General features: G+C 58.6%; 1 protein-coding gene across 1 annotated transcript; it reads right to left on the bottom strand.

Moving 5' to 3' along the window:
- Positions 1-27,857, bottom strand: SNTG2 (syntrophin gamma 2). The gene is made up of 6 exons (XM_032867015.1): positions 27,673-27,857; positions 24,452-24,608; positions 21,241-21,426; positions 6,946-7,037; positions 5,272-5,383; positions 1-189 (listed from the first exon to the last, which is right to left on the bottom strand). Exons 1-6 carry the CDS (start codon positions 27,855-27,857, stop codon positions 1-3), a joined length of 921 nt encoding a protein of 306 aa, XP_032722906.1.
- Between the last annotated feature and the right edge of the window lie 135 nt (positions 27,858-27,992).

The raw sequence follows: 27,992 nt of genomic DNA, 5'->3' as shown, positions 1-27,992 counted from the left end.
TCACAGAGTTGCAACATTGGCAGGAAAAAGTCCTTTCTTAAGAAAATAATTAATGTTCAGGGTCAACAGAAGCACTTTCCTTGCGATGCTCTGGCTGTCCATGAATGTGGGGTCCACGGAGGCCACCTTGGCTGCTAGGAAGGCATGAACGCAGTGCAGGACGGCCGTCAGGTCTGCGAATTCGAGTTCCTGCAAGGAAAAGTAAAATAAAATGCTGTGAATCTTAGAAAAGCATATTATGAAACATTTAGTGGATTCTATGCTTTTTGAGCTCCAAGAAAGTCACTCAGGTACAAATACCCTCCAAGTAGGAAGGTTTAACGTGAGAGGCGGGGTCCTGTGGTCAACATGACCATAGCCACGAAGATCCTGGTTTGCGTGGACACCGACTGGCTGGCCTGACCCTGTAATCTCCCGTCTCCCAGGGGTAATGACCTCCCAGAGGTAACTCCGTCTGTGTGGGGCCAGGGGTCCCCTACCTCAGCCCCAGCCCACTGACTCCGGCCGGGTGGCGTCCCGGGGAGCCTGTGATGTGGAGCTCATGCCACAGACAGTCTTCCCGCTCCCTGCACACCCCACACGAGTGCCCACGACGCATCTGCGAGGAGGTGGGTGCAGACCCGCCGCTGACGCGGATGGGAGCAGACGCCGGGTCCTCGGTGTCCTGACGTGCCTGACGGTGAGCTGTGACTCCTGCCCGGCCGCCACCCCGCTCGACCCATGGGGAAGGAGCCTCACATCTTACTGTTTCTTTCTTTTCTACTCTGGCATAATAAAACTCCAAAATAGTTCAAACCACCAGAATTCCTTTTAAGAGAACTGCTACCTAACTGATAGCTTAACGACACTTTGTGCAAACTGCCTTGTGCTCTGAGTTGTTGCGCGAACGTCAGGAGAGCTGTGTCGCGACGGCAAGGACAGCCAGCTGGCTCGTCTCGTCCCCGGTGTGCTCCTTTCCACTCCTGTAAGGGCAGGATCTCTGATATTTTAATTTGGGGGCAGGACCTCTGGGCCAGGGCAGAGCACACTCGCCCCCTGCCCTGCCCCCCGACATCCTGCCCCAACACCCACCTCAGCTCTTCCCTTGGTGATTCGAGATCTGACATCTCAAAATTGGCTTCACGTTTCCCTTAAGCAGGACAACTACCTCGGTCGCCTCCTGAGACTGTGTAGGCGTAAGACTTCTTTCTGGAAGCTGCTCCTTTTGTGGGATGGGGACAGGTGGGCAGGTGGGCAGCCAGCGTCCTGGGGAGGCTGACGTGGACCCTGGGAGCTGGGGCAGGTGTCCACGCAGGCGTGTCGGGGGTGGGGACAGCGGCTCTGCCAGCACACACAGAGTCAGCAGGAAGGCGCATCTGGCACAGAGGACACCTGCTCACAGAGGGGCGGACGGGGGACCCTGCGTGACCTCGGTCCCTGTGCTCCGAGCCACCCCGATGCCAGGTACAGGAACCACGGGCCCCCTTTACTGTGTTCCACCTTGAATTAAGTTCCTCTCTCGCATGACAACGGATCTCGACTGTGACAGCTGCAGGATGGACTGACTGTTGGTGGCTGGTCACTGTTCATTTTTGCATTTTCTGAGTCATGAGCAAAATATTCCAGCAGCTGAGGTGCGTGCTCCTACGGAAGTGTCCTAACAGTCACACGGTTGCTGCCGCATCACCTTACCCGGCGGCCCTCCTGTCCCCGGCAGGACCCAGGAGCTGCCCAGACCCCATGCCCGAAGTCAAGGAAAGCTGACCCCCCGGTTGTGCCCACACCCGGACAACGGCGTTGAAACCCAGGACCGACTTCACGCCCCGAGTCCATCTTTTCCAGACGCTGAGGGAGGCCCCTGAGAGCAGCTGACTAACACGGTCGGTCCAGGCCGAGACCGAGGGCTGTGTGGGGCAGCCGGCTTCTCGCCGCGGGTCCCCGCGAGGCCCTCTGGGCGACATGTGTGCAGCCGGGCCCCGGGGGGCCAGGGACTGTGACACCGCCCGCTGGGCGAGGAAGGCCTGACACAGAGACTTCCCCACGCGGGGCGAGAGAGACGTGGGAAGTGCCGGGAGCCCCTAGAGCAGCACTTCCCCGAACCGTCAGATGGTGACGGGCGCCGCGGGGTAGTTCTCTGCTCACCGTTCAGAGACAGATTAAGAAGGCGCGGGTCACGGGGGCTCCGGGCACCCCTAAGGGGTCAGTCGCGTTGTCTCCCTCTGAGCACGACGTCGGCAGCTTTGTCCCTCGAACTGGCCTGACTCTGCGGGGACGGCGCGGCTTGGAGGCCCACTCGGCTGGTGAACGTGTGAGGGACGTGGTCCGTCCGTACAGCGAGCACCATCCGCCCGAGGAAGGAAGGGATCCCGCAGGGACGAGCGCTGGGATTCGGTGCTGGGCGGACTGAGCCCGTCCCGGAGGCACGGCCTGTACGGTCCCGCCACGAGGCACCGAGACCCACAAGCTCCAGACAGGAGGGAACGCGGCCCGCACGCCGTCCCCCCACAACCACGACTGCAACAGCGCGTGGGGCTTACGGCGTCCAGAGGGCACACCCGCTTCTGGGAGGAGGAGGCCTCTCCGCCCGCGGTCTGATCCCGCCGTGAGCTCACCCTCGAAACCCACACCTTCACGGGTTCTCTTCTCGCGTGTGCTCTAGTCGCGCCCTTCCACAGCGCACAGCCGCGCCGGTGGAGGCGCCGTGGCCCTTACGAACCAGAAGGCTGAGGGCTGGGGAGCGGGCCACGCGCCCCCGGGGACAGACACGCCTGCCTCCCACCCCTGCCCATCTCCTGCCCCCACGCCCGGCCCCTTTCTTCCTCAGCAGCACGTGTGTGCTGATGACCTCGGTCTGCATAAAACGTTTTTAAAAAATCTCGAGGTGGCCAAGATGACGACTGGGAACATGAGTCGCGGCTTGCACAATTACCAACTTTCCCGTGTTTTAGGACCTGGAACTTTCCCGTAACGAAGTAGAGACCCCTGAGCATCATGCCGGGCTCCTCAAAGACTTGAGTAACGAGGTCACCCAGACTTGAGCAAACGTTCCTTCGTCCTCTGCCCTGGCTCAGGTCTGCGGCATCGGTCTCTAGAGTGACACCTCCAACCAGCGTGTCGATGTTGAAATCCCCCGTGTGTCCAGGGCAAGTCTCCGGCAGAAACCCCATCTCCACCGCAGCCCGCCTCGGCGCACCAGCTGCCTGGGATTGGTCAGGACACGTCTGAGCGGATGGACCTCCCTTCTGTGAGCGCTGGCCCGTCGCGGGGACCAGTTCCCGACTGTCCCGGGGGCTCTGTGGATGGAGCACGAACCGGGAGACAGGTGACAGCGCTCCTGGGGAAAAGGGTCAGGACCTGCACAAAGGTGGTGACAGCCGGCAGACGCTGGGGGCAGACACCACAGAGGTCCTGGTGAGCGGTCACCGGGCAGAGCGAGGGAAAACCAAGATTCCAAATGCCTGAGAGGGCAGCTGACGGCTGGAAGGAGGGAGTCTCCCTGAGACCGTGCTTCCCCAGGACGACAGGGGCGTAGGAGGGGACAATCCGGCCTGTCCGCCATCCGGTCAGATGGAGACCCCTTCTGGTGTCCTCCTGAGGCCCGCGGCTGACCGCCCAAGACCTGGAGTCTACCGGACTGTCCCCGCCCTCGCCGTCCAGTGCAGGCCACTCGCTAGGCTCTTGCTCTGCCTTCCTGGGAGAAAGCATCGGACGCTGCCGCGCCAGGGTCACCACGGCTCTCGCTCCGTTGGCCGGCTCACGTGTGAACACCCGTCCTGCTCAGCAAATGACGCGGTTAGAGCGTCACGAGTCTTACTGACGTAGAAGCTCAGTGGTGGCGCCTCGCCGGGACGCTATCAAGTCCGACTTCCCCACACAACCCTGCGCCGTCTGCCTGTGGCCTCTCCCCAGGCTCACAGTCTTCAAGCCGAGTGCCTGGTGCCCAGCACCGTTGGCACGAGGTGCGGGTCTGGAGCCACGGCAGCTCCGGACACATGGTCCCCGCCTGCAGGAGGCTGCCGGGGTCCCGGGCCTTCTCTCTGCTCCGGCCAACATTTTACTGGAAAATTCCACGTCCCAACGAAGAGACACACCTCCCACACAGGGACGTCCGCAGAGGCGATTTCCGAGGGACAAGGGTCCCCTCGCTCCACAGTCGGTACTAAGAATCCGACGCAGATGCGACCGCATGAGAACACTGGGGAAAACATGCTCCCCTCGCCTGGGCCCCCCAGTAACTGACCAACACGTGGGAGCCAGACGTTGCCTCGTGTCCACCTCAGAAGGGTGGGGACACCGCTGCCTGGCCAGGTGGCCCCCGTGGGCCTGGGGCCCTCCCACCTGAGAAAATCCCGCCTCACGGCCCCGGCTGCCTTTCTCTGCCAACGTCCATCGTGCATCTCCATGAGAGAATCCTCGGTCCTCACTCAGGTCTGTGTGGCAGGAAGGACTGTGAGTGGGCACTTTGGGACGCCGTCCCTGCCAGTGATCCTGCCTCTCTCTCTGTCACTGAGCTTGGGAACAAGCCGTGGACGAGGAGGGAATGGCCGGTGAGGAGGAGAGGGTCCGAGCAGGGAGCTTCATCTGGGACGCCTGACCGACGCCGCCATGTGCCCGGTGTTCACGCATTAAGCCCCCACTCGGTCTTCCAGAAGATTCTGAAATGCAGTTTCTGCCAAGCCTGTGCCGTTAGCCAGCATCGGGCTGGATCTCGGCAGGACGGCTATGGATTGTGAGTGGGGGGCCCGCTGTCCCCCACCCGGGGTCCTGCCCATTCGCCTCACGTTCCGGGCCGGCCCATCACTCCCTCCTTCCCGGGCACTTGCTCTCGGGTGGACAAGGGCCGTGGTCACAGGGGAGTCCTGTGCAACTCATGCCCACCCCCTCTGACCGAGGAAACGCCTCTTGCCTCCGGCGCTCACCTGCCCAACCTCAGGGCCACCAGGGCCACCAGGTTTGTCCTTTCTCTAAATCAGGAGGTGCAGGCCCGGGTTCAGACACCCTGAGGTCATGACCTGTGACGAAAGCCAGGGTCAGCCGCTTCCCCGACGGACGGCCCCACCTCCGTGCACTGTTGAGCGAGCGTGGCTGAGGAATGTGATTTTTAGTAGAATCCGTTAACGTGCTTCCGTGACCCCGGTCCTAGCTGTAAGCCCCGCTACCGGTCACAGTTCCCGGGCTTTTCGGACGTCCAACCATCAGGGCTGAGGGGGTCGCCGGCCACGGGGGACAGAAACCTCCTCTGCCGGTCGTGTGTCACCTGCGTGCGGCTGATGGCCGCGCGGACTCGCCTACCTTCACGTCTATCTGCCCGCTGTCCGGGCGCTGGAAGAGCGGCTTCAGTCGATTGCGTCCGTCGTCCGAAGACCCCTTCAGCTGAGAGAACTTGAACCTCCAGCGCACGTCCCGCGGGACAACGAGGCCGGTCGGGGACACGGAACATGAGCTCACGCACATTGTTCATCTACTCTTGGACGATTCTGCTTCAAAAAAGGCCAACGTTTGCCTCATTTTCCGTCGAACCTGAGCACGTGGTAAGCGCGTCCACCTCCCCCTCCTTCGGTCTGCGTGAGGCGACCCCCAGGCTGCGTCCTCTGCGTGCCTGCGCCGGCTCCAGGGTGCCGTGGTGCCGGGCCCGAGCAGGCCACAGGCTTCCAGCTGCCCACCCGCCCTGCCGGGCTTTCTCCTCCCTGTATGTGGCTGCCCGTCCGACGATCACGGCCCCGTCCACTGCCTGTAAGACGTCTCACCCGCGAGGAGGCCCACTGCTGGCTCCAGAGCACGCGACTCTGTCCCCGGTGCCGACAGAGGAGAACCTGCGTTCCCACCGACAGGCCCCACCTGGGGCTCGTCCAAGTCACCCCACGCCCGTGTCCCCCGCACTGAGGAGAGAAAGCGGCCACGACCCCTTTGTGCCACCACAAACCCCACGCGCTGCTTACTAGGCACCTCAGAGATGAAACGTGGCTCCTAAATTCTCAGAGTTTCATTAAAAAAATAGAGTCTGCCGCAAGTTAAGACTCGGGGGCTTTTCTCAAAGTGAGTCTGAGATCAGACGCGTGGGGAGAAACGTCTTCGTCCCCGGAAGAGCTGGCGCCAGCTGCGGCTGCGTTTCTAGGAAATCAAGCTGCTTGTGTTGAAATAATGAAGTTTCTCTAAGTGCCGCAAGAGGAAAAGAGGCAGCGGAGGGACGGGGGGATTCAAAGGCAGGTCTGCCCTGTGACCCCTGACCCCTGGCCCTAGTGACCTCAGGGTCTTGCCATTCTGTGACTTTGAATCCAGTCCCCGTGTTTCGGGTCAAAGTGTCTGAACAGGCTCCATCGGGGCCTTTCATTCCAGGCTGAGGACGGTGGGTCTACCCGGGCCGCGGCGTGGCTGGGCGTCCTCGCTCCCGGCCAGCGGCTCCTCGTGCTGGGACTGGGAGGTTCTGCCCAGAACTCACACAGCCGGCGCCGCTTCCTCGGGGCCAGCCCCCGCCCACTGCCACCGGCCACTGAGCAGCGCACAGCGCAGTTAACCAGCAGGCGCACTGAGGACCGCGAGCAGGGTGCTGGGCGAGCGGCCGGCCCCGGGCTCCTGTGCCTGCCTGGCGTGCCCACCACTGGGGCTCAGACCCAACAGCCCGAGACTTGTCTGCTGGGACGCTAGCCCTCCCCAGCGCTACACGGGAACCTGTCACCGAGGGAAGTCAGGGCCGTGGCTGCGTCGTGGTTCCGCCAGGGTCCTTGGCAAGGCCCCGCCGGCTCCGTGAACGGTAAACCACCCGTGGCTCAAGTCGGACGCGAGGAAGAGCCTGACGGCGGTCGGCTGTCATCAGATAACACGCAGGAGTCACCTCGGGACTGACGGCTACGAGGGCGCTGCTGGGCCCACGGCCGGCCGGGCTGTGCTGGAGAATCCAGTCCGCCCCTCTGACACGTGACCGTGCGTGTCCCTGGGGCCCTGTTCGGGCCTGCCGGGCACCTGACCTTCGTCTTCCCGTCAGAACAGGTGAAACCCCATGCGAGATCGACCGTGAAGCACAGAGCCTCTCCTCCGCAGCTGCACGCGTACGCTCTGGCCTGGAAAAGAGCATTCGTGTGGAGAGAACATTCCTTAGCACAGGGTCCAACGTGAGCCGGGGGCTGCCAGTGTCCCCCGTGGTCGGAAACCAGGTTTGCAAAAGTCCTGACGTTTTGCCCACGGGCAGCACTTCCCGGCTTGCTGTCTGCGGGCAAACGTTTCCCACCGCACAGGAGCTGGACGCGGGCCCGGTGCCGCTCTCACCGCAAACCAGCAGCCAGGCCCAGCACGTCCCCAGTGAGAAGCAGTTTCGGAAACAACGGGATTCCTGGTTCCACTTGCCAACGTGCTGGGAAGGACCGGGGTGGGGCGCGCTCCCGGCTCTCCCTGTGCACGGCCCGTAGGACAGAAGGCCGGGGCCGCGGGCCTGTCCCTGGGACGCCGGACGTGCTTTGGGGAGACGAGATCCTAAAGTGAAGCAGCGCTGAACCCCAGGACGACCTCGCCGGGGACAGGCTGAGCCGCGCAGCTCCCGGCCACCCGCTGGACACCGGTTTGGGGGGTCCCCCTGCCGAGAAACTCACCAGGAACGCCTCATCTGCTGGGCGGGGACACATGGACGCTCGGGACCGGCCTTCCCTCTTGTGCGCACAGCCCCCCACACGCACACACACGTGGGCACACACGCGTGTACACACAACCACGCACGCGGGCACGGAAGCGCAGAGGTCCGTCGTCGGCACCCGCACGCTCGGCAGAAGGACCGAATTCGGGAAGGGACGCCGCAGTGTGTTGGGAAGTGCCGCTTCCCTCAGCCCGCGTTGGCAGCCTGCAGGCCCGGCCCTCAGCCTCGTGCTCGGGCAGGAGAACGCCATGGATGCCGCCTTCCGTCCGCCAAATCGGGGCTTTCCACCAGGATCCCCTCTGGACTTTCCGGGGTCCCCCTCAGCGGGAAGGTGGCTCCCTCAGCCCCGCACGCAGCTGCGTCCCGAGGTGGCCCCTCCGTGCTCCGTCCCACGTCCCGCTCGGCTATGGAACCGTTTCCTCGTCAGGACGACCCTCGTCTCGAACGGCGTCACGTCATCCTTGTGTGGCTTCAGATGGCTGCGCCGAGGTTCTCTGTCTTTCCCTGGGTTCCGTGTGTCTGGCTTTGCCTCCTCTGGAAGCGCGTCGCCCACGGCCGCCGGAACACGGTCCTCAGATCCCGGCCGCCCCCGTCGCCGTGGGGGCAGCTGCTGTCTGTTCACTCTGGCTGTGACCCTCCCGGTCACTGAAGCTGGAGATTTTTCTGTTCTGAGGTCCTTGAGCTCCGTTGACTCGTTTTACCTGAATTTCTCTGAACATCTCTGGGGGAGGGGCTGTCCCGGACCGGCCGGGCCGGCGAAGTCCAGGTCCCCCTCTGGGCGTCAGACCCTCACCGCTGACAGACCGGACGGGAGTGCCAGGCCTGCGACGTGGTCCCTGCTTCTGCTCCTGCTGCTGAGCGGGGGAGACTCCTGACACCACCCGGGGGGAGGGTCTCATTCCTGCCTGGGGGGACGGACGTCCTGACACGGGCGCTCTCGTGGCTTCCCCGTAACCGGCTCTGTCCCCCAGACTCCCTCGCGCAGCTCACCGTGGGAGGACCCCGGCTGGAGCCCCTGGAGCACTGGCTGCACGGTGCCGGCTGGGAAATGGCCGGATTCTGTGGAAAGCACACTGGTGTCCACTGCGTGTGCTCTGAGTGGTGACTAGACGCCCAGCACACGTGACATGTTGAAATGTCCCAGACCCGTTCTCAGAGCGAGCCTTGGAGACAGCGGGACTCTCGTCCCCGGGAAGACGGCCACACCCAGGCTCAGGCAAGCAGGCACGTCTGCACGCATCACCCACCCCTGTGGGAGGAGAGGCCGCTGCGGTCAGCCCCAGGCAGCCCCAGGGCGCCGCAAGGGCAGAGCGGCGCAGGGCACTTGGCCAGCGTCCCGTGAGGCCCGGCATCCCGCTCCCTTCCCTGCAGCAGAGCCTGTGGGCCACGCTCAGAGGTTCCGAGTCCGGGATCCAGAGCTCCCTTTAGCCTCGCTGCCGCGCCCCGGGGCCACTTCCCTCGTCACATCGGTATTTTGTGCCTCTCGATTATATTCTAAGCGTAACTTGGAAAGTAGGTGCATACGTTCGTGGTAAGGGCACCTGTGTGAGGAAAGGGAGCTCAACACAACCACCACCAACAACCAGGACGTGCTGACACCTGTTCTCGCTGCCCCCCGCGTCGGTCATGGGACATCCACAGGGGAGTGGCCGGAGGACGTCCGGTGAGTGACGTGCCGAAGGCGGGAGGCCCACGCTGAGGCACGCTGGGCCAGGGTCTGCACACGCAGAAGCCGGCAACTTGCGCTGGGTGGACCTGGGGACATCATAACCGAAGAGGTTCACGAAGTCCGGCTTGAAGGCTGGCGCTTTAAATACACTGGCGCGTTCCGGCTTCAACACGAGCAGTAGCGCCTGCTCACATCGGTCACGTCCCCAGCCTAGAGGGAGGCGGTCGTTGGATCAACACTGAGCTGAACACGGGCTCTGGTGTATGTAGTAACGATGCCATGCCGGTACCCGTAGTGACGATGCTGCGCAGGTACCCGTAGTGACGATGTCACACCAGTGACTAGTGGAAACGTGTCTGTAACATCTGCACACCCGCAGGGGGTCCCGAAACGATGTTTGCACGCGCTCTCTCTGGAGGGGAGAACAGCATACTCCCTTCTCACGTCCGGGGAAAGGTCTGTGGGACGGCTGACCTCTCCTCTCGTCCTCGGCAGGCACTGGTCAATGCACCTGTGTAATACCTCATGCATTTCTGGTGACGGGGGAACAAGCAAACCAGAAGTCAATATACAGACTTTCAGAGTCTGGAAAATGGTTTCCTTTAGAGAACAGCAGCCGCGCGCTGAGCTGCGAGGCACTTCCCATACTCCACGCCTGAGGGAGGGTCTCAGAGTCCTGCAGGCGGTGGGAGCGCAGCCAACGGGGGGGCAGGTCTGATAACTTCCCGTCTCTCTCCCCGGAGCCTGACTCTGCTCTTCCGGCGTCGCCCAGCTGGGCCCCCGGCCTGTGGTCAGCGTTTCCCGCAGTCCGTTCTGAGATGTGACCGTGCAGGACGCTTGGGCCCAGGCATGCGTCTCACTGTTCCTGGCAGCCCCGGGCCGGGCGTGTGTGCGGCGCGCGGGGATCCCGGGTCCCTGTCACATACACGGTGGCCGTGTCACACGTGTCACATGTGTGTGTATGCAGCACGGGCCTCGGCAGGGGCCTGACGTAGCTCAGGAACACCCGTGACTGCCCAGAGAGCACTGGGGATTAACGGGTTTCATGTGTCCTTCCCAGGCGGGAACACTGGGCCTCGGAGAGTCCGTGCCGGTTCCCCAGGGTCATGGCTGGTCCGGGCACGGACTCCAACACTGGTGCTCCTGACGTTAAACGGAAATTTACCTTCCTCCCAGGACAGGATGTGGACTCCTATGCCATCTCCCTGCTTGGCTTTCCCAGCGAGCACCGGTCACCCGCAGTCCTGGGGCTCACCAGCTGTTTTGGGTCGTCTTCTCTGAGGGACGGGCGGCCACGGCCCGTGTCAACACACTTACCCGGTGCCGCCTCTCCTTGTCCCCGTCATCCCTGAGACGTGAAGCAGGTGCATCCCCCGCATCCCTTCTTCCACTCCCCAGACCCTTGCTGTCCGCGTGAGGACACGTGTGCACCGCACGCACACACAGGCCGGCTGCCGTCAAACACAGACGTGCACTCGGATACGAGGACGGAGCCGACACCCTGAGTGGGCCAGACGCCATGGCGGGGTTGCAGATGCAGGCCCCCAGCACCGGTGGACAAGCTTGCTCAGGCGGCGAGAGGGACGCTGTGGGTGGCATGGAGGAGGGACCCTGTGACACAGGGAGATCCTGGCTCGCTCTCACCAGGCTGCTGGAGTCCCGGAAGTGGAGGGCTCCCCCCGCCTGGTTGGAGAGCCGGGCCTTGGAGGAAGGGCCCCAGAGTGTGCCCGGCTCTGAGGACGGGGCCGGGCACATGCTGGTCCCTGCACTGGCGGTGGATGGCCCTGGGCCTCCAGAGGGAGGAGCCGTGTTAGCCGCTGGATCTGAGCCCTGAGAGACCCCCGTCGGGCTGGGGAACGGTCACCCCACTGAGGCTGTGGGCTCTGTCTCTGCCACACGGACCTGATACAAACACACGGCAGGTGTCTAGCCGCATGTCACTGGATGCTTCCGCGTCTGATTTTTCTGTGACTTTCAGCAAATTGACCACCTTCTCCTCTCCCAAGTTCAGCTGAAAATAAACTGTTTTCTCGGCCTCATCCTTGAACAGACGTGTTCTGCGTCATCTCACACCACCTTTCCCAAACCGTCTCTCAGGAGCCGTACTCTGCGAGGCTCCCATGGCAGCTCAAGCCGTGCGCGGCCAGCGGCCAAGGGCACAGATGCACGCTGCCGTCCGCCGTTACTGTGCCCAGCCGGGAGGAGGCGCTGGCTGGACGCTTGGTACGCCGGCTGTCCCGGGACACGCCAGCATCTGCCAGGCTCAGGGACGTGACCCTCGGTCGGGGCTGAGCACAGCTGGACAGAAAGTGCCCACGGATGCTGGAGGCCCCACGTGCCCTTGCCGCCAGCCCCCATGGGCGTTTGCGTGTCTGCGCACCCCAGGAGCGCAGAGCGGTTATGCGTGTGTGTCTGGGTTTGAAGACACGAAATGACAGGCATCACACTTGCAGAGTTGCGGTAACTCGGTGACAAGACTAACAGAAACGGACTCTTAGTATTAGAGTAACGATCAGTGAGATCTTTCTAGAAAGTTTGCCCACGAATGTATCAAGTTTAATTGTGGCGTCATTCCTGAGTCTAGTACAGAGACTGTTCAACCAAATGAATAAAAATTTAAAGGAAAAACTTAATTTTCTGAATTCAGACGACGCTTGAAAGTGGTCTTGTGTCCTGTGGGTGGGCCCCGGGGCTTCCTGTAAGGAGAGGCACAAAGATGCTCGGAGGAGGAAGAGGGGGCTTCCCAGCAGAGGCCAGGCGCCCCCAGGTCGTTCGGGGAAAGTTGTGTTTAAGGAAAGAGCAGTCGGCTTCAGCCGCATGAGCTGATGGGCCGTGTTCCCTGAGCTCCAGAATCTCGATAGGCTTCCCGGCAGTAAGGAAATCAGTCTGAAGGTCAGTGTGTAATTAAACTGGTGCTTCTGGTAATGAACCAATAATTGTCTTTTAATGACACCAGAAATCCGTTTTAGTCCTGGTGCTGTTCCCGTCTCACTGGCTTGTGTCTTAGGTCCTCAAGGTTTATTTCTTCCAGGGGAACCGAGGAAGCATCTTTATAAGATCCCACACGGCGTTCCAGAGCTCTCACTGAAGCGAGTGTTTTGCTGTTAATAACCCAAGCTTGGGATTTCTTAAAAATGTATCTGGAAGATTAATTTAAGCATTTAAGGAAATTAGGTTGGGTGCGTGTCAACGTCCAGAGCTTTACAAACGTCTGTGAGTTAGACTCGGTAACACCATCCAGGACAACGCGGTGACGACGTTACGAAGGAGGAAGCAGGTGATTAAGAAAACTGCGTGACTTATCCAAGCTTACTTCTCGGACTCTTACAAAGTCAAACTGTATCAAAAAGGCGGCACATCTCTCTGGTGTGGGTGCGCACGCCCTGCTGAGGGCCAGCGAGGGCGCCTCCATAATGTCGGCTCCCGGTGACACGCCGGGACGGCACCTCCAAACCCGGCTTCGCAGCCGCTGGCCGGTTGGGAGGAGGTTTGAGAGCAGCCAGCCCGACCCCGGGTGCGGAGAGCACCTCCCTGCACGCAGCCCCAGCTGAGGTCACCCAGGAGAGGACGCGGCCTGTGGGGGACGCTCCACGGACGGAGGGAATGGGAGAGCCTCACCTGGGAACGGAGCAACACAACCACAGCTAGAAACCGAGAAGCAAACAGGCTTTGGGACACTCAGGACGGCCGGTCTGTACGGCCCATTCACGGACGGACCCTTAAATTCTGCCTCGGTGTTCGCTCTTGTCTGACAACGTCCTTGCTAGTCTCGCCTTGTTTTTGGGGCCCAACAGGGAGGCAGAGGAAGCAACCACAGCACGGGAGTGAAGCTCTTGGGGGCCACAAACAAGAAAACCTAAAACGAGACCAAACGGGGGCCTTGGGGTTGGGGACTGTGTTGCCCCAGTGTGGCCACGCGGTGAGGAGCCCAGCGTCTGATCACTGTGCCCGGGGGCCCCTACGTGGGGTTAAGCGGGTGAAGCTCGGTGACATTCTAAACCTGACGCATGGGGAGAAATTCCAGATTTGGCCGGAACTAACGGGGCTCCCTCTAGGTTTTCTCAAAAATGTGCTGACACATGAAGTCGGTGAAATCATTTCGGTTTCCAAAGTGTCGTCTGTAAATCCAACCCGCGCCTCAGAGCGTCAGAGGCAGTTTACTGAATGGGAACCATTTCACCCTGTTCCAGATGGGGTGACCGTGCAGGGGCTCCCGCGTGGGCCAGGCCCTGCCCGGCCCGGTCTGCTGGGGGCTTCCTCGTCTGAGGACGGCACTGGACCTGCCCCGGCCCCCTCACGGCCGGACCCGCCGCACAGAAACTCCCGCCACCGCGGACGAGAGCGTCAGCAGCTCTTCCTTCCCGGGTTTCCCAGCGCAGACGGACTCCCCATGGGCCCCGTGTGGGGCTCACAGCAGGGCGCACCGCTCCTGTGAGGGTGACAGCGACTCGGGGAAGTAGAGACGACCCAAGGCAGGAACAACTGCTCAACGTCTTAGAATTGCCCCCAAGAACGCAGCCACAGAGGAAGAAACCCATAAATCGGGCGGCATCGGAACTAGAACGTTTGCCGTGTGGATCGCAGGCCTGGGCTGGAGCATTTACAGAGTCGCGGACGGGCCCTTCCGGGCCTTACGCTCCGTCTCAGGAAGAGCTCGGTGTCTCGCCGTTAGGTAGGATGTCACTCGCGGGCAGTTCTGTAAGGGACGGATGCCTCTGTACCAGGTCAGGGCAAATTTCTTCCACACCTACGTTGCTGGTATGACGCTGGGTTTTGTCAAATATTTTCCGGTCTGCTACAGCGATTTCTCCCTTTTGAATTGCTGGCCTGATAGATTAAATTGATTGATTATAAGACCAACTGTATTTCTCTAGAATAGTTTTTACTAGTATTGGATTTTATCAGGGAGAATTGTGTTGAGAACATCGCACGCATTCATGAGAGACGACGGTCTGTAACTGCATTTTGTTTTCTCACATTCTTGTCCGGTACGGGAACTGGGGGACGCTGGCCTCACAGACGCCTGAAAGCACGGCCCTCGTGCAGCTTTCGGGGCCGCTTTGTGTGGAATTATTATCATTATTATTGTTACTTAGTATCTAGTACAACTCGCCAGGGACCCTATTTGGGATGGAATCTCCTTCACAGGAAGGGATTTGAGCAAAAGTGCAGTCCTCACGCCACACAGCACCTTCAGGTCACCTGCCTCCCCTCGAGGGAGCTCTGCTGCTTTCTGTGCTGCCCGCGCTGCTCCTTCCCATCTGAATTGTCAGACTTAGTGCCCATTTTTAGAAGTTGTGCGTGTAATGCTCCCTCGCTGTCTCAGCACACGTCTGCGTCACTGGCCGTGGTGTCACCTGCTCCTAACGCTCTAAGTTGTGCTTCTGTTTCTCATCAGTCGGACAAGACTTTCATTCATTTTTTAAAGAATGAAATTTTAGTTCGCTGATTTTCTCTGTTTTTCTTGGGTTTTCTGGTTCACTGATTTGTACTTCCTTTGGTTACTTTGATTTCCTTTGATTTATTTCCTTTGGTACTTGGGGTTGGGCTGCTTGTTGTGTTTTCAGGTTCATCAGAAGCCGCTAGTTCCCAGCTTCGGCGGTGGCTTTGTGCTTCCCGAGTTAGGACTGCGGGTGGCGTGCCGGCCCCCAGGTGGGTCAGTGCTCTGGCCTCTCCCGAGGTCTCCCTTCCCGATGCACAGGGGAACCAGGCTGTGTGGGTGCAACGATGGTCTTCGGACACTCCTCAGGAGCAAAAACGAGAAATGATCAGAGACCTTTTCTGAAACCCGACGTACTCCGTGGAGGGGGCCAGGCCTGTGGGGGGCAGTCCTGACCTGGTTGTCCACGGACTGGGCGATGCCCAGCTCCACAGGCCAACGTTGACCCGATTCCCTCTGTCTGCTGAGATGGAAGCTGCCGTCTGGCAGAACCAACAGCCTCCCGGGCCAGTGCTGGAAGTCACCGAGTGCAGGCTCTGTCTCCCCAGCAGCGGCACCCAGAGCCATCCTGGTCACAGAGCCTAGGCTCGGGGACTTTCTTCTCAGGGGCTCTCTGGATGGCTCAAACCAACTCTGGCTTCCCTCATTAATAAGGATTTAAATCAAATAAAACCTTCAAACACAGGCTCACTTCACACTTCCAGGAGAGCCATGGTCGTACCTATCCCGTGTTCATTTGGAGAAAGATGCCGGCTCCGGGGGAGGACAGGGACAGGTGGGAGCACCTGCTCTCATGCCCTCTGGAGTGCTCTGGAGGCAGACGAGCTCGCTGCGCACACCTGGTCCGCCTGAGCAGAGCACGGTTATGGCCACATCCCGGTAAGTTGTCCCCGTCACCGGCCTTGCCCCCGAGCCTCAGCTTACCGAGAAGATGGGACAAAATAGCAAGGCGGCCACAGCACGTGCAGTGTGCGCGGAGGAGGAAGTGAGAGGAAATGCTGGGGACTGACTCAGGGATCTGGGACCAAAACACCGACTTTCAGGGCCACCCCCAGGCCTTGGGGCTGCTGGACCCTGCATCAACCCCGGGGCTCTGGGCCTCACCTCCTCTGGGCAGAGGCCAGTCTCCACTGCTGGCCAACCAGGCAGGGCTGCAAAGGGGCGAGGAGGGCAGCTCGCTGGGTCTAAATGGGCATGGAAACCTGGGGACCAGGGCTGGGACTGGGGGGACCCACAAGCTCCTGGGTTCTCCTTGGGAAACTACATTCCTGGACCCCTTCCCGTCCCCCCAGTTCTTTCTTTGCTATTATTTGAGGCGTCCCAGAAAGTGTCTGCAGCCATCCATCCCCATCTTTAAAAAAACTACAACGTTTATGATTGTCCAAATGCTTTCTGTCTGCGCGGTGAGGGTAACAAAGCAAAAATGGGTCAGGTCAGGCGGCGGGAGAAGGTCTGGTTAACGGCGTGAATCCAGAGAGAAACATTCCCCAACGTGCACAGGCCTGCCCTCGGGGTGGGGGCGCTCCCGCAGCTCCCGGGGCGGCACCCTACCCCCAGCCCTGGCCGCTAAGCATCAGGACTAACCTCCTGTGGGTGTCCCCAGCGGTACCCCGACACAGGCCACACGCTCCCTAAGTTCTTGTTTCTTGTTACCAAATCATCACACGGAACAGGACTTCCGGAGCGCGGGCCGCCCCCCACCGCCCGCCCGAATGGGGCCGTGGCTGCGAGACTGAGCGCGTCGGCTGGTGGGGCCGCGGGCCGTAGGGCACCCACATTGGCAAGGGAGAAGTGCCGGAACCCAGACGCAGGACACGCCGGCTCGGTCTCTGCCGCGATCCTGGGCAGCCCCGCGCCCCCGGACAGCCCCGCGCGCCCCCGCACTCCACGGCTCCGAGCGTCCCCTGCTCGGCTAGGTCAGCGCGCAGTCTGAGCAGCACACACACTGGCACGCGCAAAGGGGAGCCGAGCCCCGTGGAGGAAGGCCCCGTGGGGTGGCCGTGCGGATGCCTGCTCCGAGGGTCCCCTTCAGCGCAGAGGGATGCGGGGGCCAATGCCCAGGGGCAGGGGTGACTCGGGAGGGGCCTCGGATCCCCAGCCTGCGTGACACCGGCAGGAGCAGGGGCTGCGGTCCTGTCTTCCTGGGATCCGCGGAATCCGGCACAAGCCCTTCCTCCCTGCGGCCGGCCGGTGGCTCTCCACGGTGACCCTCGTTCCCGCCGCGGGTCGTCTCCAAGCCTCAGTGGAGGAGGGAAGACACACACACGCACCGTTTCACACACCCGGCTCCCTCCCTCGCCAGCCCCTCCTTGGGTCACCTCTGAAGACGGCTCCTCGCCGGGCACCCGTGGTCGCCCACGTCCTCTGAATCCGCTCTCACGGTAGAGATTGTGCAGTGCAGCCTGTGGGTGGCATCGTCCTCTCTGCAACGTCTCTAGAAGCAAGACTACACTTGGATGCCTCTGATGACAGGGCACTCACTCCTCCCCGGAACAGTCCATCCTACTTTTCCATAGTTCTGCTGCTCAGGGCGTCCTGGCCTTGGTTCTCTGCGGCTTCTGTCTCTGACTCAGCTCTGGACACAGGCGCCTCGCACAGGATGGAAGAGAGGGAGCCCCAAACCCACATGCTCTCACTCGCCCTGCCCTGGGAAAGTCTCTGTGCTTCGTGGACTGGGGGCACCTGAGGTGCAGACGGCGTGGCCATGGGAGGGCCTGAAGTCCTTGCAAAGTGCGTTTCCTCCCATCAGCGCGAGTCCTGTCGGGAGGAGCTGAGGCACCACTAAGTAGCCTCACGCGGGCCGGCTTGGCGACGGTCCCCAGCGCACGGCAGGCAGGGTGGCGCTCACACGCTGTCCCTCTGGCAGGTGATGGCGCGGGGTGAGCGAGCCCAGGCGTGGCTGGAGTTGGAAGACCTCCCGCCAGCAGGACATGGCGTCTGGGACGCAGGGAGCCGTGACCACGCAGAGCTCCACACACGCCGTCCCACTCCCATGACTCAGTGGCCACCTCCTGTCCTCGCACCAGCGACGACGCCCGAGTCAATGTGAAATAAACCAGCCATCAGTCCCACTGCCGTCCGCCGGTCACCGCTTCAGAACGGAGCGTCAACTTTCTTAGGGTGTCCTGTCCTCCTCCACCTGAGAGGGAGGCTAACCGCACCCCAGGCCCTGGAGTGGACACTGGTCAGCAGACGGTGTGCCCTGACAAGCATGTTAATCCACAGTGTTCACAACCTAATCTGGGAAAATCAGACCCAAAGGGGACCCTACGATCGTCCCACTGCTGGGGGAGCGGCACCCTCCTCCAGGGGAGGGGACCGGAAGGCCACCACATCCTGCAACCGGGGGGAGGCGTTCTAAGCCAACACCCCAACCTCTGACTCAGCGGGGTGGAGATGGGGAGAGCTGGTGCATCTGTGGGAAGCCCCGTTATCAGGACAGGAAGGATCCTAGTGCATTGTACCGGCCACAGGCAGCCAGCCGGACGCAGGCCTGGAGACGGCACGCTGCGATGAGGGAAGAGATTGTTTTTCTTAAATTCTGAGAAGATACTGCTGGTATAAATAAAGAAAATAAATGAATTTACGTGGATAAAACAGACAACATTTTGCACATTAGAAAGCACTGTGTGCACGAGGTAAACGTATTTCCAGTAAGAAAGAAGGAACAATGCTGCCATCCGTGTCAACCCACCTGTGGAACGTGTGACATGACTCCGTCCTCGCACCCGGGCCGGTGTGGCACACGCAGCCAGGGGCGGGGCTTTGTTCTAGAAGGAGAGCACGCGTGCGCCTGGGGGGTGCAGAGGGAGAGGGAGTCTCAAGCAGATTCCCGCTGAGCCTGAGCCGAAACCAAGAGTTGGGTGCTTGACTGAGTCCCACAGACGCCCCAACCGGGAAGTTCGTCACTCAGTCACATGTGTGGGGATACCTGGTCCCAGGTGCCTGCAGGAGACTCGTGAGATAGGTACCATGTAAAGTACTGTTAGTTTAAACATGTTGCTGAGCTAGAGCCGGGTGGGAGGCAAGCACCCAGCTTCTACCCCGCTAAGCCCGGGCAAGGGGCACGGAGAAACCACTGGGGAGAAACGTGCCCTGAGTGTAAACCCAGAGCTCCGTTTTGGAAATCCTTACGGAGAAGCACGAGAACGATGAACGCAGGAGACCATCGGCCTCCAGAACACAGAGAAGGAAACCGATGTCGTCCGAATTATAAACATGCAAACCTTGTTGAGTTTTAAAGCTGGGATCTTCGCCTGGGGTCCGAGCAGAGGTAGGACCAGGAGCTGCTGAGGCCAGCAGACACAGGGACGGCGGTGGCCGTGTTGATCCGTCGCGAAACCTGCCCGCCTGGGGCAGCGGCTCCCACCCGCCCCCTCCTCCGTGCGGAAGGCAGTGTGTGACGGGGGCGAACGGGGTCTCTTTCTGCGCAGAGACCTGGTCCGTGGTCTCATGGCTCCTCCCCAGGCGACCCTGGAAGGGCCACTCAACCTTTGCAAACAGAGCCTTCTTGTCAGTGAAGGAGAAAAAGCAAAGGAAACGGTATCAGATCTTAGATTCACTTAGGCAGGCGCGCGTAGGGCCCACAGCGTGGCGTGGGGCTCACGGGGAAATTACCACGATTCCCGTGACGCTCTGGGGCATGCACTCTTCCTCATTTTGCAGGCCCAGTAAAGAGTCGGGAACTATTCTGCCCGTGTCCACGGAGGGAGAGACTGGTCCGGCTGGACTTGACCCAGCACCTTCCAAAATACATGCTCCTTCCCACCTCACCTCCACGTCCAGAAACCGAGAAATCGGGACAGAGGCTCCGGCGCTGGACGCCAGCACCGGGGGGCAAGGAACCCCCCCTCCCAGAGAACGAGCCCACGTGGTTCTGGGGATTCTCGGATTCGGGGGCCCTTGGGTGACCTCTCCCTCCTGCACGAGGAGACCCCAGCTCTCCAGGAGGACCTGGCGTACGGGCTAGCCTGTTACGCACATCACTGGGCGGTCACCACCACGACCACACTCATCCTCGCCACCCCTGCCCACGAGACGTCCTCGTTGTCTCCATCCTGCGTTACTGGAAGCACTTCCAGAGAACGTGCCGGGCACACGGCCTGCCGTGTCCTCTCCAGACTTCACGTCCTCCCTTCCACAGACTGTCCCCCTGGCCTTCTCCTTCCTCCTTGCAGCCTCAGGTACCAAGGACTCTGCAAAGGGAGCAGCTACTTCCTCTGGGGGGATTTCTGGCTATGAAAGGCCTGGGGTCCCCGAGCCTTGCCGCCGGCTCTGGACACAAGGAAGGGAGAAGAGAGAACAGAACCACCCAGGACGGCTGCACCTTCGCTGCGTGGTGACGGGCACAGGATGAGTGGGTCCTGCGGCCTCCCTCCACCAGAGGCTCGGGCGGCCCCCGGGCTGCGCCACAGCCAGGGACGTGCTGGACACCTCACATCTTCCACGTCTTCTGGCAGCGTGACGTGCGCCCGAGGTAAGAACGTAAGGTTCAGCCGGGCCCACGAGGGCTGCGACGTGCACTCCGGGACCTCAGCTGTGCTCAGGATCTGAGCAGCCGACCACGACGACGTCTTCAAGCAGGTGCGGTGATTGGGAGCCGGTGATGGGTGCCCCTGACCCTCCCACACCCGCCTGCAGCAAGCAGGTTCCCGTGAACTTCAGAACCGATTCCGGACGTGCTGGCCCACTCGAGAGGAGGGTCTCCCAGCATCTGAGGGCGACGTCCCCATGTGGACCCCACGGGTGGCAAGTGACGCTCAACCCTTGCAGGGAGGCCCACCGACCGCAGGGACAGCCGGTGCAGCGGCCGGGAGAGCAGCCAGAGGCCCAGGATCGTCCCACTCCAAGCACGCGTGTCGGAGGGAGCGGGCGGTCTTCTGCGGCTGCGCCCACTGCCTTAAGGTCACAGATGCGAAGCCGGACGAGCCCGGTGCTGTCGGGGTCTAAGTCCTCTCCCTGACGCATCAGTGCGTGGATTTCCTGCCTCTGGCTTGTAGGGTGGCCTCCTCGTAAAGGGGACCCTGCCCGTCGTGACAACGAGGACAGAAACACCTTGTCCTGATGCATTCGACCGTGTGAGTGATACACCTGCTGCCCCAAGAAGGGGTGTCCTGTCTTCTCCCCGCAATCACTAAGACGCAGAGGAAGGGCCACCGAGTGTGCCTTAACGTGACGACGTCCCGGTGACGGCGGGTTACTCCCTTGCGCTGTCTGCAGAGAACAGTCTGTGGCAGCCTTGCCCATCAGGAGTGCGGGCGTGCGGTCCCTGGAGCCCTGCGGAGGGAAGCGGGGGCTCTCCACGCACACGGCACACGGGATGGCAGAGACGCACAGAACCTCAATCCTCCCTGTCATGACCCTGTCCCCAGTGAAACACATGGAGTGGGACGGTTGCTAGGACCTGGTCAACCAGGCGAGCACACTCAACGTTGAAAGATCCCTTTCCCTCTGGAACAAGTGTCTGCACACGGAATTACAAGGCCAGACATCCACAGGGCTTTCCCCTTAAAGCTGGGAGTCACTTACCCTGGTTCTCTGAACTTCCATGAAGGTAGCTCTTTGGAAAGACCTCTCCCACGCGGCCAGCTCTGTCGCCAGCTCCACACTGAAGAGGCGACTCTGGCCGTGGCCGACCTGGATGCTGAAGCAGAAGGGCCCCGGGTCGTCGAGGCCAAAGTCCGCGTGCAGCCAGCGGTCCTCTGAGAGCCGCAACTGGAAAACAGAGCAGGTGGCATGTTAGCACGGGGCAGGGATTCCCAGGAAGGGCTGGGCCCCACGCTGCACATGTCCCGGAGCTGCCAGCCCACAGGAGACTGCTGTGACTGCTGTGACCCCAGCGGCCGCACCTGAGGGCATGTGCAGGAACAGGATGTCCTCTGACACGGCTCCTGGGCAAATGGGCCCCAGGTAACCATGATTTTAAGCAAATTATGGCCAAAAGCACCTTTCACTTAAAATTCTAGTAACCACGGTTTCTGCTTCAGTGTTTCCCTCAAAAGGTTTGTTAGGTTCTTTATGGAACTTACAAGACAGGCGGGAGACCTCCATGCTGTGGTTCGGGACCAAACCACTGAGCAATGAAAATGGCACAGGTGCCTCCCCATGTCCCCATCAACCCCCAGGGCCCCACAGCCACTCCCACTGCCTAGTTCGGTCCTGAGTGAGAGGCCTCTGTGCACAACACCTTGGAGGCCACAGGGCCAGGACCCTCACTTGGGATTGGCCAGTGTTAACCCAGTGGCCCTGACCACGTAGAATGAACGCTTTAGAAACCTCTTCAACAGCAAAGGTCAGATTTCCTTATACCACACACAAAAATAGACTCAAAATGGACAAAAGACCTCAATGTGAGACAGGAATCTGTCCAAATCCTTGAAGAGAACACAGGCAGCAACCTCTTTGACCTCAGCTGCAATAATTTCTTCCTAGAAACATTGCCAAAGGCAAGGGAAGCAAGGGCAAAAATGAACTATTGGGACTTTATCAAGATCAAAAGCTTTTGCATGGGGCACCTGGGTGGCTCAGTGGGTTAAAGCCTCTGCCTTCGGCTCAGGTCATGATCTCAGAGTCCTGGGATCGAGCCCCGCATTGGGCTCTCTGCTCAGCAGGGAGCCTGCCTCCACCTCTCTCTCTGCCTGCCTCTCTAACTACTTGTGATCTCTGTCAAATAAATAAATAAAATCTTAAAAAAAAAAAAAGGTTTGCACAGCAAAGGAAACAGTCATCAAAACCAAAATACAACCAACAGAATAGGAGAAGATATTTGCAAATGACATATCAGATAAAGGGCTGGTATCCAAAATCTATAAAGAACATAACAAACTCATCAAATAATCCAATCAAGAAATGGGCAGAGGACATGAACAGACATTTCTTCAAAGAAGACATCCAGATGGCCAACAGACACATGAAAAAATGCTCCATATCACTCGGCATCAGGGAGATACAAATCAAAACCACAATGAGACACCACCTCACACCAGTCAGAATGGCTAAAATTAACAAGTCAGGAAATGACAGATGCTGGCGAGGATGCGGAGAAAGGGGAACCCTCCTACACTGTTGGTGGGAATGCAAGCTGGTGCAGCCACTCTGGAAAACAGCATGGAGGTTCCTCAAAATGTTGAAAATAGAACTACCCTATGACCCAGCAATTGCACTACTGGGTATTTACCCTAAAGATACAAACGTAGTGATCTGAAGGGGCACATGCACCCGAATGTTTATAGCAGCAATGTCTACAATAGCCAAACTATGGAAAGAACCTAGATGTCCATCAACAGACGAATGGATAAAGAAGATGTGGTGTATATACACAATGGAATACTATGCAGCCATCAACAGAAATGAAATCTTGCCATTTGCGATGATGTGGATGGAACTAGGGGGTATCATGCTTAGCGAAATAAGTCAATCGGAGAAAGACAACTATCATATGATCTCCCTGATATGAGGGAGAGGAGATGCAACATGGGGTGTTAAGGGGGTAGGAGAAGAGTAAATGAAGCAAGATGGGATTGGGAGGGAGACAAACCATAAGAGACTCTTAATCTCACAAAACAAACTGAAGGTTGCTGGGGGGAGGGGGGTTGGGAGAGGGGGGTGGGGTTATGGACATTGGGGAGGGTATGTGCTATGGTGAGTGCTGTGAAGTGTGTAAACCTGGCGATTCACAGACCTGTACCCCTAGGGATAAAAGTATATTATATGTTTAAAAAAAATAAATAAATGAAAATTAAAAAAAAAAAAAGTCTGGAAATGATGGAGGAATACATATAGATCAATGAACCAGACAGAGAACCCAGAAATTGGCCTGTCCAAAATGTCAACTAAATTTTGACAAAGATACACAAATAATTCAATGGAAAAAGTATAGCTTTTTCAAAAATGATGCTAGAAAAATGGGCATCCGGAGGCAAATAAAAACTAAGGTCAACCTAAATTTCACAGGAACATACAGAAATGAACTCAAGTTGAATGGTACTTATATGTAAGCCACAGACCCTAAAACTTTTTGAAAAAAAAAATGGTAGCAAATCTTCAGGATCCAAGACAGGCAAAGAAAACATGATCATAAATGGAAAAATTAATAAATTGGACCTTGACATTCACAGCTTTTGTTCTGAGAAAAGCCAGATAAAGATGATAATGTAAGAGAGTAAAGGAAGAACATACAAAGAATTCCTCAAACTCAACCATGAGCAAAAACCCAATCAGAAGTGGCCAGCAATCATGATCAGACACTCACAGAAGGGGAGATGCAGATAACGGACTAGCTCATGAACACTTCCAACATTGTCAGCCGTCAATGAAATACAGGTGACAATGGACACAAAGGATCACTCCAGACCAACAGGAATGACAAAAGTATTGAAAGTGCCAGTATCAGGGAAGGCGTGGAGAAACCGGATCACTCAGAGCTCACTGGTGGAGATGGAAGGTGGTGCAGCCACTCGGGAAAGCAGTTGGACATTTTCTTATAACTGTGCATGTGGCAGCCATGACCCAACAGCTGGACCCCTGGGTATTTATGCCACAGAAGCGGAGACTCGTGCTCACACAAAAACCAGTAAACATACACTTACAGCAGCTTTATTTGTTACGACCCAAACTTGGAAGAATGCAAACGCTCTTCAGGGTGGATGGACAAACCCTTGCCCACACGGCCACAGAGTACTACTCCGTGCACCAACTTGGATGATCTCCGGGAAGGATCCTGAAGGAGGAGAGGCCGCACCGAAGCCCGGCTGCAGATGGCTCGGCCGTGCAATGCCGGCGACCGCACTGAGCCGGCACCGCGGAAAGGAGGACGCTGACGGTGGTGGGACTCGGCTACAAGGGCTGAGGTGGGAATGGCTCCATGGGGCAACTTGGGGATGTCGTGGGAATGTCCCCTGGGCATATGCCGGTGTGACATCAGGCCAGTCCCGGCGGATGTTACCCTGGGGGGAGCTTGGTAAACATAAACTTCTCTGCATTATTTTTCAAAACTCCATGTGACTCAACAATCATCTCAAAATAAAAGAAACTTAATTAGGAAAAAACCAAAAGAGTCTCTGGGTGGGTGTGAAGGTCACGTGTTGAGTGCTCACGCCGGCCCTTTAAGACAGTCTGCGATCGATAACGAGGCTTCCTCGACCTCTCCCGCACCACTCCTGCAAGGAACTCAGACTGTATTTTAAAACATAATGTTCTTACACACAGAATTTATCTTTTATTTTTGTTTTTGTGGTTATTCACGGGAAAAGCGTTTGCAGAACCGAAAATAGAGGAGAACGGACCTTCCGTTACTAATACTTCCCCACGGCTCCTCCGAGACGGCAGTTTGGCCGCGTCCGGGGATCTGACTGACACGAGCGCAGCCTCATTCCCAACGAGAAGCCCGGCAGACGGCAGGCGCCCGCCTCCGGGAGGCAGGGTGACCCCTGCGAGCCACACAAACCCCAAATTATACCGGCAAAGGGAAACAGGAAGTAGCTACAACAGATTTGAAGCAGAAAATCGAACCCCCCCTCGGTGACGCGGGAACCACCTCGCTGTGCGTGAGCCCCACGTTCAGAGAGGGGGTGGGGGAGGCCGTCCCGCTGGGTGCAGGGACCCCTCTTCTTCCCGACGCACCCCACCCCCCTCAGCAGGGCTTCGGGTCGACCGGCCTTTCGGGCCCCACCCCGCCGCAGCTCCCTGCTTCTGTTCCGACGGCCGACCGGCCACAACCACGGTTCCAGGGTCACGTTTTGCACTTGAGCTAACATTCTTCGGAGCATCGGAGAGACATGAAGAACTTAAAGGAAAGGGAGCACATTCGTAAAACACACGGTGATCGATGATTTCATCAAACATCTGTTGACATGACAGCGTCGGGAAGAGGTTCCTATGAACGGTGGTCTTTGGCTTTGGGTTACTCTGCTTTCTTTTCTTGCTGTTTGTTTTCAGTTCGTTGTACAGTTTGTGATAATGAGTAACCGGCAAGATGTTCTGAAGCAGCAAAAAGGTGTTTTATCACGATGCCAAGACGGAAATTTAGGAAAGACAAGTTTCTGCCGTCGTTCCCATCACGAAGGCCTCAAAGTCATCGGTTCCCCTCAAATGTAACGTTTTTTTACCTGAGCCGGACGGACCAGAGAAGTAACAGGCTTTACTGTTTATTACCTACTGCCAGGTCTGACGTGTCAGGGCTGAGGCGTCGGCTGGAGCGGTCCCTCCGCTTCTTGGCCGGCGGGTGCCCGGAGTGAGCTCACCAGGGGCCTCCAGGAGAGGGAAGGGAGATGTGCTCTCCTCTGCTCTGCCCGTCAGGAAGGGCGGCCGTGTTTCACCCACCTCCTCACTCCGTCTTCTGCTGCTCGTCAAGTCGGTAGTGAACCGTTTTCTAAGACTATTTCGTCCATGCAGTTCTTTTCTCATTGGTCGCTATCATAAAATAAGATAAAATCGTTTTGCTTTATATAATCTTGGACCAAAAATATAATAAAATCTCAATATGAAGACAACGAACCCTCTGATTATAATGAAGGAATAAAGTTGTATTATAATCCTAAGAATCACACCGTCCGCCGCTCTCTGAGGCGTCCGTATGGGCCGTCTGGGCGTGCACGGTCCCTGCCTGCAGGAGTCCAGGGACTGTGGCTTCATGACGTGGCACCAGCGCCCATACACAGTCCAGAGCCACGTCCCACGGTGCATTCGGTGGAATGACCCGGGAACCATGAACGTTGTGGCCAGCTCCTCAGTCCTCAGACCAGGACGTGAAATACAGACGCCTCCTCGGGGGGTTTGCCGTTCGTGCACAGCTGCGCGGTGCCCTTGCTCCCGGTGACAAGCGCACACGTCAGCTTATGAAGACGGGGTCAGGAGGAGGTGACCGTGGAGCGTGGACCGAGCGTGGGCAAAGGAGCGGAAGTGCAGCCTCGGGAGAGGTTCTGCGGTGCACCGTGACATGTCCCCAGCTGGACACAGGATGTGCGGCTGCCGTGGGGACGGGCGGTTCTGTGGATGCCGGCAGTGGCTGTCAGCGAGGAGGAGCCCGTGGAGAAGAACCGGCAGATGGGACGAGGGAGGATGTCCAGGCCGCCAGCGCGCTGTAGACAGGAAGGTCGCAGGAAAGACAGGACCACGAGGCTTACAGAGGGCAGACCATTCAGAACGGCTCCGGGCCGGTGTCCTAGAGACAGCGCTCAGGATCCTGCTGGAGACCATTCACAGAGACCAACGTCCTGTGTCCTGAAGGCCTTTGAGAAGAAACGTTATGTACGTATACAAGGCTGTGTGTATGCGTGAGAGTGAAAATCCACATGCATGCATTTCTACACACATCTGTGCACGGAAACTGTGTACGTAGGGACATAAAGTGTCACAGGGGCACACATTAGTCTGCGTCTGCATGCATAGCGTTACAGGCTCATATAGAGAAAGGCCCATTTTAACCTTCCAAATGTGATGACAGACAGATGACTGACAGATGGTAGATGGATGATAAATATTTTCACATTTACTCTTCAAAACCTTTCTGTTCTCTACACATGCCATAAAAAAAGACCACAGGCTTAAGGTGTTATCATAAATAAAGAATAAATGGTTTTTATACAAAAACTGTAGTGATCTTTCACAAATCAATTCTGAAAAGTCATACTACTGGGGCGCCGCGTGGCTCAGTGGGTTAAGCTTCTGCCTTCAGCTCGGGTCACGATCTCGGGGTCCTCTGATGGAGCGCCAGGTCAGGCTCTGCTCGGCGGGGAGCCTGCTTCTCCCCCTGCCTGCCGCTCTGCCTACTTGTGCATGCTCCCTCGCTCTCTGTCAAATAAGTAAATAAAATCTTAAAAAAGTAAAAGACATCCTACTTATGTAGATACATTGGCAAAAAATACAAATAAGAAGTTCACAAAAATGAATTATCAATGGGGACTTCGTCCAGTGTCACTGTGGATCGAGAAGACGCTAACTCTGCTCGGGGGGAGCCCTTACTTCGAGGAGGGGGAGTCGTTGTCTGTGACCTCGGGGGACGCAGAAGGGCACTGGGAATTCACACCGCAACACTCTGCATCCGGTAAAGCTGAAGAATCGCATTTCAAGTCGCCTGGCGTGTCCCCCGTCGTCCCGCCTCTGATGTTCTCCCGCGCGTGCTTGGGACGTGGCTGTGGAGCCGTCATGGGGGTTCGGTGGGGGTCGCTCACTCAGTCAGATACAGTCCGGATCGGTCTGGCCTGAGCAGGGTGCGTCCCCACCATCAGGACCGGAGACACAAAAGTCGGTGGTGTGGCCAGAATTGAGCACAAGTTTCCGCC

This window comes from Lontra canadensis, unplaced genomic scaffold (genome assembly GCF_010015895.1).
Source record: "Lontra canadensis isolate GAN:19392208 unplaced genomic scaffold, GSC_riverotter_1.0 scaffold32, whole genome shotgun sequence".
NCBI lineage: Eukaryota > Metazoa > Chordata > Mammalia > Carnivora > Mustelidae > Lontra > Lontra canadensis.
The sequence above is the reverse complement of the archived record's forward strand: the minus strand, read 5'-3'. Positions and strand labels throughout refer to the sequence as shown.

Coding starts and splice junctions, on each gene's coding strand:
- SNTG2 (XM_032867015.1), bottom strand. CDS start 27,857: ATGACGGCTCCACAGCCACGTCCCAAGCACGCGCGGGAGAACATCAGA. Junction 7,038..21,240: donor TGGAAGTTCAGAGAACCAGG/GTAAGTGACTCC, acceptor GCTCTTTTCCAG/GCCAGAGCGTACGCGTGCAG. Junction 5,384..6,945: donor TGTTCTGACGGGAAGACGAA/GGTCAGGTGCCC, acceptor CGTTGTCCCGCG/GGACGTGCGCTGGAGGTTCA.